This window comes from Rhinichthys klamathensis, unplaced genomic scaffold (genome assembly GCF_029890125.1).
Source record: "Rhinichthys klamathensis goyatoka isolate OS25496 unplaced genomic scaffold, OSU_Roscu_1.1 h1tg000433l_1, whole genome shotgun sequence".
Lineage (NCBI taxonomy): Eukaryota > Metazoa > Chordata > Actinopteri > Cypriniformes > Leuciscidae > Rhinichthys > Rhinichthys klamathensis.
Genome location: NW_026606929.1, coordinates 206,477 through 220,274, shown reverse-complemented (window position 1 = coordinate 220,274; position 13,798 = coordinate 206,477). Strand labels below are relative to the sequence as shown.

The window sequence follows — 13,798 nt, the reverse complement described above, 5'->3', positions numbered from 1 at the left end:
TCTTTGTCCCAAAAGGATGCCAATACCAGAAATCTTTGATTATAACAGCTTATAAATCATTCTAAATTATGTTTAAAAATTGTAAAATGCAGAAAGTTTTCTGTTATGGGTAGGTAAATGTTAGAGGATGGAGTCACAAACTTCCCATAAACCGTGGAAGCCTAACATGTGTATTTATATTGAGTATATGTATTAAAAATGCGTGCATCTTCGAAAAGAGAAGAATGGAGATCCATGAATTCCACTTATTTTGAACATACAGCTTTTCAATGTGTTTCTGCCATGTCATCATAACTATTCCATAAATTCCAAAACAAGAGGCATCATAAAAATAAAAACTTCCTGTTTTTATTATTTATTGTTTCATTATCTCGCCCCATTGACCTTATATAATGTCAGATTAAAGTTGTATTAACAATATATTTGTGGATATATCTGTGAGTGCATGGTTCCACAGTTTATGAGTCTCCTCGTGTGTCTGCATCTCCAGAGCTCCTGTCCTGTCCTCACTCTTCCTCCCTTGACCCAGCTTCACTGAGGACACGTCTGTTGTTTCTCGGAAGTGACGAAACCAAAGCACTGATGGCGGCTCACAGTTTGCTCCCGGATATGTACTAAAACGAATTTGATGGCGTCTGATTGGACTTTTTGCACACTTGGCCATTTGTCTGAAATCTTGAGATTAACATCTAACCTGTCAACCACAAGAGTCGTCGATCCGAGGAGGGATAATTTGCTGTAGAGCTCGCCAGATCCAGAGCTAGCTGCCTTGCCAATGAAATACAAGTCCAGCTAGCCTGTGGTCGCAGAGGTTTGTTTGTGTGCGTGGCAGACGTTTGACATTTTAGCAGTTTTGTGACACTTGCTGGTCCAAGTGCAGCAGAGTCTCTGCTTTCTCTAGGTCGGCTCGCGTCGCTTGCGTTGCTTTTAAAGCAAAGAAGCGGCGGGAAGTGGTTAGCCGACCTGATTAGCTGTAGCCGTAGTTCCAGCTCTTCTGAAGTCATTGGTCTCTAGTGGATGGTGCCAGTCTCTTCTATGATTCTCCGTCGCGCCGTTCATCGACTGTCAGGATGTTGAAGACACGTCAGTGTTTACTCGGGATTCGCACCTTCCTTGGAGTGACGTCTAGAATATGGAGTTTCATTTTATACATCCTCAGGAAGCATCTAAGAACGGTGAGCGTGTCAACATCTGTCTGTCAGTGCGAATGCATGTTTATCTGCTCTCTTTATATCCCGACCTGTCACCTCTAAATAATCTGTTTTGCTTTATTTAAGAGCGCCTGTCTTCAAATAATATTCAAGAGATCAGCTACTTGTATTGCTGATATGTTTGAAACTTTGTAACACTTAGGCTATTTAGTTGACTGATATTGTTGTCGTGCACTAATTCCTAAGGGTAACAAGTCCTATAGTTTTACTGTAACACTTGAAGATTCTTGCAATCGAGAATATATTTACTGAGCTGTAAAATAGATTGTATTGCCCTCCCCTTAGTGCAAACAAACATACACAATTCAGCTGGGCCATTGTAGCATCTGTACAAATACAAATAGATGATGAGAAAAATGAGTGCTTTAGCATTGTTATATTTTGCTTTAATTGTTGATTTGTGTTGAAGTAACTCGTGCTCATTGTATCAAAAACGTTTAATGAAACTTTTATACAGTAGGTTTCAGATTGTGCCTGCTTCAGCTGCACCTCTGTAACCCTGGGGGAGTGTGTTTATGATGATGAATGCCCTAAATACATTGGACTATGGACCCCTCCTATATGTTTATCCAAAACCTTTTTTTTTTTAGTTGGTTATTATTGGACAAGATGCCCCATAATAAAATAATTTTTATACATGTTTTTTCCCTTAATGTAAAAAATGATATATTCAATGCTTTGTTCAATGTTACTTTTTTGCAAAAAAATAAATAAAAATAAAATAAAGTTTTTAATTCTTAATAAATGCTGGGAATAATACAGCTATTATGTAACCTCATGACAGCTATAATTTCCTACACGCACTGTGGCATACTGTGATATTTTTAGAGTTTTCAAACTGTTCTAATTGCCGCATCCAAGTCAATTTGGTTCCAAGACTTTTGAGGGCTCCTCTGAAAAAAACAACACAAAATGACACAAAATGAGTTGTTTTCATAACTACGTGAACCAGCAAAAGTGGTTTGTTGAGTGTTAGCCTAAGCCCAATTACCCAGTCTATTGTGGTTTATGGTTCTTAATGCTACTGCCATTCGTATTTTCTTAAAGGGATAGTTCACCCAAAAATGAAAATTCTGTCATCATTTACTCACCCTCAAGTTGTTCCAAACCTCTATGAGTTTCTTTCTTCTATTGAACACAAAAGAAGATATTTTAAAAATGTTGGTAACCAGACAGTTGATGGCACCCATTGACTTCCATAGTAAGTAAAACAATACTATAAAAGTCAATGGCGACCGTCAACTGTCTCGTTACCAACATTTTTAAAAATTTCTTTTGCGTTCAACAAAAGAAAGAAACTCATACAGGTTTGGAACATGAGGGTGAGTAAATGACAACATTTTCATTTTTGAGTGAACTATCCCTTTAATGCTGCTCAGCCAACATTTAAGTGAAATTTCATTTTACACATATAGATAGGTTTTATTATAATCACACAAAAAGATTTGTACTTTTTAAATAAAAGTCACATTACATAAGTAGATACGAGCAGTACACTGATTTTCCTACTTGCCTTACACTGTGATGTCTGTGACATCTTTGGACAGCTGTTTTGGGGGTGTATTAATAGTGCAATCGTGGCAGTATGGGGCCGTTCTAGGTGAGTGACTATATAGATGTCTGCTACACGATGCCTTCATCTGAGTTTTGCACCAGGGTGATGAAGGGGGAAAAGATAAAATATCAGAAAGAGAAATTGATAATGAAAAGTGACAGACCTCTGTCGGTCCTGTCTTTCTGAATATATGAGTGTTCATTTTGGAAGCGAGGAAAAGATTACATTGTTTCACGTGCATCATTGACTCTGTCTTTGTCCACTGTTCTGTCTTCCACAGATAATCCAGTACCAAACAGTGCGTTATGACACATTACCTCTCTCCCCTGTTTCCAGAAACAGACTCAGTAAGTTCTCTCACCTTTACCTCTGTTTTTTTTTTTTTTGCAGTTCTGTCCACTAGGGGAGCTTCTAACCACACAGATGGATGCAATGTTGCGAGTTATTTTGAAGATTCATTTTTGACCCAGAATCTGTTGTATCAAAATCAGTCAACAGATTTATTTATTTTATTTTTAAGGAGTACCTTATACTTTGGGTATAATTTATTTTCTTGTAAAGCATTCTGTAAAATATTAATAGACTGAGAAAATCATTTTTTTTTTCTTTTTTTTTTTGTAAGTGCATTACAAATAGTGTGGTTGTATTATGAATTAGCTAAGAATATCAATATACTAGAGAGACTGAGTGGAAGAGGTCTCAGTTCCTCTCTTTTCATGGTTGAATATCTTGTAGACATGAGATCATATTAGCACAGGAGAGTTTGGTAGACGTGACATAACATTTCAACAGTTCATTTGATTTCTGGATGTTGAATCACACTTTTCAATGTGTGGGGCGCATGTTAACTGTTTGCTGCTTTAGATGCGGTGAAGAGGAAGATCTTGGTGTTGGATCTGGATGAGACTTTAATTCACTCTCACCATGATGGCGTTCTTAGACCTACAGTGAGGCCTGGTACACCTCCAGACTTTATCCTCAAGGTACACACACACAAACACACTGCTCCAACAATAAAATTGGATGGTTAATTACATTTCTTTAGTAACTGCTTTATGAGAAATGCAGGTTTTATTTCACTCTGTACTGTAACTGGAGGCACTTCACACTTTTTTACTGTCTATGAAATTTTATAAATGAATTTTTCTTCAGCAAGGATGCATTAAATTGATTGTAAATAGATTTATAATGTTACAAAAGATTTTTATTTCAAATAAATTCTGTTCTTTTAAACTTTCAATTCACCAAAGAATCCCGAAAAACTGAATCACGGTTTCCACAATATTTTTTTTTAACATTGATAATTATAAGAAATGTTTCTAGAGCATTATTCAAATCAGCATATTAGAATGATTTCTGAAGGATCATGTGACACTGAAAAAAATGCTTCAAAATGCTGAAAATTCAGCTTTGCATGAGGAATAAATTACATTTTATATTATTATAATAGATACATTATAAACATTTAAATAGTTAAAATTTGTAATAATATTTCAGTGTATTCCTATTTTTATTGTATTTTTGATAAATGCCGCCCATAAGGGACTTCTTTCAAAAAATTTTTTAATAATTTTACCTACCCCAAACTTTTGGTTGTGCGGATTTACAATAAAGGAACAATGAGAACTTATTAAAATTGCATGAATGAATGTATTTAAAGTAATTGTACAATTTTGATTTCTTTTTTAAAGTTTTCTCTCTCTCTCTCTCTCTCTCTCTCTCTCTCTCTCTCTCTCTCTCTCTCTCTCTCTCTCTCTCTCTCTCTCTCTCTCTCTCTCTCTCTCTCTCTCTCTCTTTTTCTTTCTTTTTCAGGTGGTTATAGACAAACACCCAGTCAGGTTTTTTGTCCATAAAAGGCCGCACGTCGATTTCTTTTTAGAGGTGGTGAGTGAACTCTCTCAATTGAGAAAATTAGCAAACAATTTACAACAATTTTTTATTTATATTTTAATGTGCGTGTGTGCTCTTGTTTGTATATGTCAGGTTAGTCAGTGGTATGAGTTGGTAGTATTTACAGCTAGTATGGAGATATATGGATCAGCCGTAGCAGATAAGCTGGATAACAACAGGGGTATCCTCAAAAGAAGATACTACAGACAGGTAAAACCCTCTGCTCTTGATAAGGTATTTTATGACCAAATCTTACGCCCAGCACAGACTTTTGTTGATTGATTCTGCCTAGGAAATAGCTTTTCATGTCTCTTTTTTCAATTACTGAACCTCTGGGTCTCATTCTCTCTTTCCCACTTTTTGCAGCACTGCACTTTGGATCTAGGGAGCTACATAAAAGATCTGTCTGTTGTACACAGTGATCTCTCCAGTATAGTTATTCTGGACAACTCGCCTGGAGCTTATCGAAGTCACCCAGGTTAGAGATGGAACATCTATGAGAGTACATTCTCATCCACTCTAATTTTCTAAATTTGATGTTAAAATTGTGGTAATCCTGATCCTGTGTTTACGGACAGGATTTAAAAAAAAAAAAAAAAAAATTTTGTTTTGTGTGTGTGATAAATTGTAATATGAATGTAATTTTAACTTGTTTTCACCCCCAGATAATGCAATACCTATAAAGTCGTGGTTCAGTGACCCAAGTGACACAGCACTTCTTAACCTGCTCCCAATGTTGGATGCATTGAGGTATGAATATTTCTTTCAGTCATGGTCATAGTAACCTCTTAATCTTGATTAGGCCTACACAAAATGTATGGCCAATAAAAATTTATGGCCAAAATTTGAACGCCCTTTGTTAGCAAATTTCTACACATATCCGACTCCCTGTGTATTTTATTAGTTTATTACATAATTTGGACATTTTTACAATGTTTTCAGCTACTAATAAGATTATAGTGCCCTCATTTAATATTTGTACCATATTTAAATTCATTTTAAAAGTGAATTGGGAAATGGACTGATTTGTGCTAATGTTTAATGATAAGGAAATAAAATAAACAATATACATACTTTTAAAACTTTAAAATTAATATTCTTTTGGGGGCTTTTCTTGATTTAATCTTGTATTATATATAAAATATAGAAATAACATTATGAATATAAGAGCTAGGAGGCAAGCAATAGGCATTACTACAACAGAAACAAGAAATTGTTTTCAAATTTTCTTTTCTACACCACAGGTTTGTTTCTTTATTTCTCTGCAGAACAGAAGAGAAAGTGTTTGGGATTTTTTGCACATGACAACTATGTCATCCTCAAATCTTTCTGTTTCTTACTAATATCAAACTGCTCTTTCATTTGTCACATTTTGGCCTGGTTTCACAGACGGGGCTTAGATTAAGCCAGGATTAGGCCTTAGTTTAATTGTGACATTTAAGTAGCTTTTATAAACATGCCTTAAAATTACTGCTTTGCATCCTTAGACAAAACAATGACACTGACATATTTTAGGATATGTCAGTGCACGTTGCTTTCAGTTGAAACAGCTCAATAATGCATTTTAGTCTGGGACTAGGCTTAAGCCTTGTCTGTGAAACCGGGGAATAATGTTACTGTTCCTGTTTCAGTAAGCTGCCCTTAGTGTGTTTTCGTTCCCTTTCTAGGTTTACCTCAGATGTTCGCTCCGTCCTCAGTCGAAATCTCCACCAGCATCGGCTCTGGTGATCGTATCTGTCAGGGCCAGTCTCTCTTCTGGTCGCCGTGGTTTTTTTTTACTTGGCTCTGCCTGCTAGGTTTTAGCCTCTCCTGCGCTGGAGTTGTCAGCCTCTTGTCATCATGTGAGCTCCCATTAGTCTCATGGACTCCTCTGAGGAAATGCTTTGAGAAGACATGGGAGAACATAAAGGAGAGAGAGACACATGATGGAGAAGCTATTACACATAAACTCATATTGAGAGGCCAGCATTTTTTTCTTGTATTTTGTTTTCCTAAAGAAATGGAAACTGCCTTATTTGTTGGATTTTGCGTGTGCATGTTGGAGTGTTTCTGAGTGAATTGGGGAGAAAGCTTCTGATTCCAATTTTACCTTTCATTTTTTGGGGGGGTAAATAAAGAATCAGTTAATCAGTTGTAACGACCTGTCACTTTCCACACTTCATTTGCACTTATTCCCCCTTCCTAAAGGTCTGTGTTTGTTGTTTTGTATGACCTGTACCTGACAAATGGTCACATGGTCTTATCCACTCATTCTCTCTCTCTAAGCTTCTGTCCTTCCTCTCTTTTTATTTTAGTTTTTTGCTGTCTGCCATCTCAGGTATCTGGTCCTCTTCTCTATGTTAAGAGCTGAGAGCTGTTAATACCGTTGTACTAATAGTATGCTGTGGTAGAGATAACTAGCAGGAGAGAAAACTACAGTCCATTATTACTGCTTATGGTATTAATTTTCTGTGTATTTAAAAATGGCTCATATGTAGAACGTCTGGTTAAATCTGAGAGGTTTTACCATATATTTCGAGGACACATGTTTAGATGCTCCTCGATATGGATACATCAGCCACTGAGAGAAAGACACTGAGCAACAAGGACTCTGCTATAACAGAAAAATAAAATAGAGCCTTTTGTCAACAACCGAAATGACAGTCTCTTCCACTTTTTGGGGTACTCTACATTTTAAATTGGCTGAACTATTTACAGTGAAGTATTCAGACTCTTAACTCAATTTTAATTGTACTGAATTATTATCTATCCTAGTTTATATTTCGTTCTGTCTGATATTTTGATTTCAAAGCACAGAAACTCCAAAATGAAGTCTGCATGAAATGAAAATTCACCCTATTTTCAAAATGTATCTTATTGTGAACAATTAATGCATTTTTCTTTTCTTTTTTTAATTCAAATATAATAACTCGATCTTCCGACGATCGTATGCCGGTCTTATCAAATAATTTAGTCTGCTCACAACCCGCCCCTTTTTTTAAATCAACCAGAAGTTCACACTCAGAACTGCCTTCATCCAATCAACAAATGATGGATAGAACCAAGACCCCACCTTCATTTATTTCTTTTCTGATAATCAGTTACACTTGGATGTATGACACAATAGAGAAGAAACCATCTGCTGCTACTTTCATAACGTCAAATGTCATATGTTAAGTAAAGAGATGATTCAATATTTTAAACTTAAGCAGTTAGAGATTTGTACCACTTTTCACACAATAAATAATGGATGTGGCCCATTCTTCCAAATTAATTTCTTTCAGGTTTTTCAGATTATACACTTGAGCACTAATTTTTTTTTTTTATTGAATTGAATTGGATAACTTGTATACATGAAATAGCTTCATATTTTAGCAGACTGAAAAACAGGTTCTGTCCATTATTTTAATGAGATGATCAGTTCCTGCAGATGAAATAGAATAATGCTTCACTACCAATCATTATGAAGTACAAGCAAAACATATTTTGGTGTAAATCATATATCAAACCATTCTTGTACAAGTTAATCCAGTGGAGCAATTTACAAAAGAATGGCTTTATGAATAATTTACACAGAAATGTATTCTGCTTGTGTTTCATGAATTTAAAGTGTGGGCAATGCTGGATTTACACAACACAATTCTTTGAATTTGGTCAAAAACCTCTTGGTCTCGTCTGACCCGTCACAACAGGATAAATATTGTGTTTTTTTAGCAGGTCATCTTCATCTCCACATGTGCTACTTGTTTTATGTGGCTTCTTTTATGCCACCCTTCAATACAATTAGTGTTATGCAGACCTCATGATGGTTAACTGATGCATCATTGCTCCACTTACAGCTAAAATCTGAGACATCGTCAAAGTAATTGTTGCCTTCACTGTGGCTTTGTGGCTTGCCTCCAAATAATTTTGAACCATGACTATTTCTAGACAGTGTCTGGGTGGCTTGGTAGTCAATGCCTTTTTCATAATATAGGCATTGGTTTTACTTTGGAATGATTTTAGTAAATGGTTTTATGATAGTCCATCATACTCGGAACCTGCGGTTTTTCCCAGTCGTGTGTAAGCATAAGACAATGTAACAATGAAACCAAATTATTTTAGTGCATAAACTTTTCAGATAACTTAAAAGTGTAGGATTTTGAATAGCTTTGTGAGGCACGCGTCCCACTCATAACCTAAGGTTTTATTCAAATGGCATGGGTTTGATATCTTGTCCATTTTTACCTAAATAACCCTCTCCCGTGTCCCCATACGAGAGGGAGTTGACTGTAAGCAAAGCAGGCTTTCCCTACAAAGATGGGTGAGTGGATGAATACCAGTAGTTTTGATTTAACTTAAAACTAGTCTGTGGTTTCTAATGGATAATTTATCAAATGTATCTTGCATTTCTATCCAAAGCACTCATCAGTCTTTTTTTGATCAGCCTGAGGAGGACATGAATCAAGTCTTGCATGATTTTAACCTTTAACCTTTTTTATTACTAGGCCAGGCCACCTGTGATGTAGACCGCATCACATTCGGTATGCTAATTTTCCTTACAGCACAAAGCATGTTGAGTTACTTTAACATTTTGTTTTTTGTTTTGTTTTGTTTTAACCGTTTAGATTTCAGGTAATGCCACGTAGGCCTCCTGGCTGCTGAGGACGTCATTACGCAGCTGACGTGATGTGACGTGCGCCGCCTCCCTTGGTCCTTGTTATTGGATATCCCTCCGCCCTCCGACGCAGTTGTCAAAAAAACCTAAGCTAGTTTGTAAACACCGTCGACGGCAGGTTTTCTTGGATATTTTTAACATCTCCCAGCCCTTGACAATGAAGTTCATGTACAAAGAAGAACATCCCTTTGAGAAGCGACGGTCCGAGGGGGAGAAAATCAGAAAGAAGTACCCGGACAGAGTGCCTGTGAGTCAGACAAATGAGTTGTTTTTGTCTGGGCCCTGCTTGTACAGAGAGCGTAAACCTATCGAGGAATAACATAGTGACAACGCTAATTTGTATGGAGAAACCGTGGGAAAATAGTTAAAAACACGAAATAGTGTATATATACGATTAATTAATGAATTGTCATCGATATTTTTTAAGCTGTCCTTCAAATATGAAAGGACTAGCGTTAGCGTCAGTTAGCTTCTGTCTTAATTGGAAATTGTGGCATCGTTTAAAGTTACAAGTAATAGAATAATTCATATCTTTTTATGAGAATATATAATATAGGTTTAAATATTTGTGACATTTGATAATCATCAAGGTATTAAACATCATAAATAGAGAGCCGGTAAACTGCTTTGTATCCCTCACATTATTTTATTTTAATTTTTTCGCACATGATATTGAATCATTCAAATGAACCTTGTTGTTATGACAGAGTCAATGACAAAATGCCTAGAACATGAAGTTTTCTGACGTATTACCATGTGGCGTCGCACTGGGTTAATTTTCAGTTACATTATGTGTCCTCAGTAAAATATCAGTGGGGACATGTGTTAGTCAGAATGGAGCCCTAAACCGGGGAATACCCTTGATATTATACTACTGAAAGATGCAATTGTTCTCACATGACTGACTGGTTATTTTTTTATCATCATCACTGATTTGTTTTCCACAGGTGATCGTTGAGAAAGCTCCCAAAGCCAGAATAGGAGATCTGGACAAGAAGAAATATCTTGTCCCTTCTGACCTCACAGGTTAATTTTCTTGTAAATTACGGATTAATTTGCTCAATATTGAATGGTATTAAAATATGTAGGATATTGACACATTGTCTTGTTTTTAAAGTGGGACAGTTCTACTTCCTCATTCGGAAAAGGATCCACTTGAGGGCCGAAGATGCCCTCTTCTTCTTTGTCAACAACGTCATTCCTCCCACATCAGCCACTATGGGGCTGCTCTACCAGGTACATCTTTCATTCTCTTGTGAACAATTCTGAACATAATTTATTTTGCTCGCTCCATCTTTTGCACCTGTTTGTTTACATCAGTAGAATTGAGAAAGTGACGTTTTTGCTCAATAAGAATGAAGATTTCTAAACTCTTTGTCTCTTTTTCTGTATTTTAGGAGCACCATGAAGAAGACTTTTTCCTTTACAGGGTTCCCGCGGATCCTTAAAAAGTCTTAAAAAGTCTTAAATTAGATTTTTAAAATTTAAGGCCATAAAAAGTCTTATAAAGTCTTATTTTTACTTATGAAAGGTCTTAAATTTTAGATGACACTTTGACTTAGACATATCTAAAAGCTTTCCAAATTAAAACCATCTAATTAGCGTACGTATTTTTATTTATTTATTATTCTATCTTTGTGGATTTGCTAGTTCACGTGACATTTCGCGTCACTTGCGAGTCGCGGCAGCATAACTGTCTCCTGCACGCGAGAGGAGAGAAAGAGAAGAGAGGTCGTAAATGTCAGTTCAGTTGTAAGTTCATTCTTTATGTGCGTATGGTGTGCGATGTGTATTGTCTTTTATGATATTGCAATCATTGTTTTAACAATGTACGAGGCACTGCGAGCCGACATCGCATTTGTCTCGTGCTTTCACTGCGTGATGTGTGCAGTGTAACTGTTATGTCCCCAAGTTAGTTTTTGTCTTATATTCAAATCATATTATGTTCTTATATTAGAATATCACATCAGAAAGAGTGCCGTTTTCCCGTGCACGATTCCAATTGTGATATTTATGTTATACAACAGTTAAATTAACAATAAGTTAACATTGAGTTACTTTTTAGACACAATATTGTCAATATTGTTTGTTTTCCCTTTATTTCGCCGACTATAATTTCAAAATGAAACCGTAGCAGAGTCTCAATGCAACACAGCGATGATTTCTTGACTGAAATCCGCGTTTTGAACGAATCACTTGCTTCTTTCCCGAATGAATCAGCCGTTTGAACGAATCGGTTGAATGAATGACTCCCTCAACTCACTTATTAAGACAGTGATTTGCCGCTGCGGTTTCATATTTAAAGTACCCTTTAAATAAAATGTTAAAATTAGAAATCATTTCATATTTAAATATTGAATATTGATTTAAAAATATATATCTCATAGCTTTATTTATGCAGTTGTAAATGGAGTGTACATAAATTAATGCCACTTCTGATGCCGCTTCTGTCACCTCTGCACTGCAAAGATGGATTTTGATTGAATGATTTAATTTGACTGTAACAGTGGTACTGTATGATTATTATATAATTAAGTATTATTGTATAATTACTGTATAATTTAATTTGAATGATAGTATTTGACATTAAAGGTGATGCATAACTCTAAATAAGTTTAGAAAAAATGTCCATATATAGGTGAAAATGCCCCTGAAAAAAATCAATTTAAGGTGGCAAATATTGCCCCTTAATTAAAATATTAATTTCTGTCACTGCTGTGAACTGACCACTGCATAGAATATGAAAAATATGAATATCTTCGTGAGTCAGCTGTCAACAACAGACCTAAACCAGCCATGGCACCAGCACAAAAACACAATCAGTAAAATATCATCTAATTATTATCAACAAAACGTTGAAAATATCAAGATATATTTTTGTCAATACTGCACAGCCCTAATGTACGGTATTAATTTTGATTTCTTCAGGTCTTAAAAAGGTCTTAAAAAGCCTTAAATTTGACTTTCAAAAGTGTGCAGGAACCCTGCTTTACATTGCCTACAGTGATGAAAGCGTCTATGGGGACGTTTTGAGAGATGTGTAATGAATTTACTTGCCCCACAATACCCCTCTTTAAAATTAAATGATCAATACGTTAGGCCACACAAAGTGTACATGTTAAATGCACTTTCATATCCTCCTCCTTTTCTGTTTATGAAATCTTGTTAAGCTGCCTGCATATTGTTCCTTCCTACCTAAGAGTTCCGCCCTCATTCTTGCTTTTAGGCCTGATACTTTGTCCTGGTCTGTTTCAGTAAATTAGTGGTACTCATATCCGTAATAGCTTTTTCAATGTTCTACACTTCTCCTTTCAACTTTTGTCACTTTCCTTTGGCACCAACATGCATCCTGAAGTCACTTTGCAGTCTTTAATGTTTGGTTTGATTTTGTTTTTAGCTACCATGTTTGCACAGACCAAAATCACTGATAATACTGGACTATCATACCATGTTATGTGTGTGAGTGTGTTTGTGTATCATTGCCAATTATTATTTTTCAATGGGTTTGGATTGCTGTTTATTTGAATAAATTGGTTAAAAGATTAAAAAGTTTGTTTTCAGTTGTCATATTGTAGGAGACTGCTTGTTTATTTCTCAGTTGTACCGTTATCATTATAAAGGTTAAAGTTTATGACTTGATTGTTTTTTCGGGGGGCTTATTTTTATTATGGATTGGTGTGTTTTGTTCCTTTTCCCCTAAAAGCTCCATCTGAAACTTGCCACCATTATAAACCTGATGTAAAAATCTGCCTGTGTGAGTCTTTAATGGATCTCGACTTGTACTTTTCTCACAGATCTGAGAATATCTGTTGCTCGTGTTTATTTATAGATAGTACGTATTACAACAAATTACGGATATGAATATCAAAAAGTCAAGTGCGTTGTGATCCTGCTCAATAGTGCCCATGATTTTGCAGGTCTCCCGTAATTTAAATGTTTTTATTTCATGAAGTATTGATTATAATTAATACCCGAAGAGAAGCCTTATAAGTTATTAACAACATGAGATAAGACGGCCATGCAACAAATTACTTGTAAGATACTGCCATTTTTTAATTGGTTTTAAAGATTTACAAATACAGCCTAGGGTACATTAGGATAAACAGAAAGAAAGAAAAAGACAAATAAAACATCACAAAGTTCAATCAAACATTAAATTGTTCACAGATATTAACACATTTAACAGGTTTCAAATTTTTCTAAACGTAATATTTTTGTATTAAGGTATTGCTGAACTTCCTTCCAATTTAGGTCTTGCTTCACACATATATACATTTATGTATACTAAATTTAGCTAATAGACGTAGAAGATTAATTAAATTATATTCCTTATAATACATGTAGTAAGTGAAAATAACCCACGAATAAAACAATTTTAAAACATAGTTGAAAGCTGGGCATAATGAAAACATGCCGTTCGTTTCATTTTCAAGTGGTGCTCACGCTCACTGCAGAGCTTAATGACGCCCAGTTCCCCTTCTCTGCACGTCATGGGTTGAGGTTGAG

The 13,798-nt window shown here is 35.6% G+C and overlaps 2 protein-coding genes across 4 annotated transcripts; both read left to right on the top strand.

Annotated features, from left to right (window-relative positions):
• The first annotated feature begins 538 nt into the window (after nucleotides 1-538).
• On the top strand, nucleotides 539-9,366 carry ctdnep1a (CTD nuclear envelope phosphatase 1a). 3 transcript variants are annotated; one of them, XM_056235938.1, is made up of 8 exons: nucleotides 539-1,175; nucleotides 3,047-3,113; nucleotides 3,631-3,749; nucleotides 4,579-4,650; nucleotides 4,750-4,866; nucleotides 5,023-5,134; nucleotides 5,322-5,406; nucleotides 9,243-9,366. In XM_056235938.1, exons 1-8 carry the CDS (start codon nucleotides 1,071-1,073, stop codon nucleotides 9,277-9,279), a joined length of 714 nt encoding a protein of 237 aa, XP_056091913.1. In that variant the 5' UTR covers nucleotides 539-1,070; the 3' UTR covers nucleotides 9,280-9,366. The 3 variants fall into 3 exon arrangements, with proteins under 3 accessions (XP_056091913.1, XP_056091912.1, XP_056091911.1); XM_056235937.1 differs by lacking the exon at nucleotides 9,243-9,366 and adding an exon at nucleotides 5,901-7,293; XM_056235936.1 differs by lacking the exon at nucleotides 9,243-9,366 and adding an exon at nucleotides 6,324-7,293 and having other exon boundaries at nucleotides 540-1,175.
• On the top strand, nucleotides 9,300-13,040 carry gabarapa (GABA(A) receptor-associated protein a; the record flags this gene model as incomplete). Its single annotated transcript, XM_056235927.1, has 5 exons — nucleotides 9,300-9,539; nucleotides 10,240-10,318; nucleotides 10,410-10,528; nucleotides 10,690-10,722; nucleotides 12,265-13,040. Coding segments are annotated over 5 exons (543 nt in total), but the record flags the coding sequence as incomplete, so codon positions are not given.
• Nucleotides 13,041-13,798: the final 758 nt, after the last annotated feature.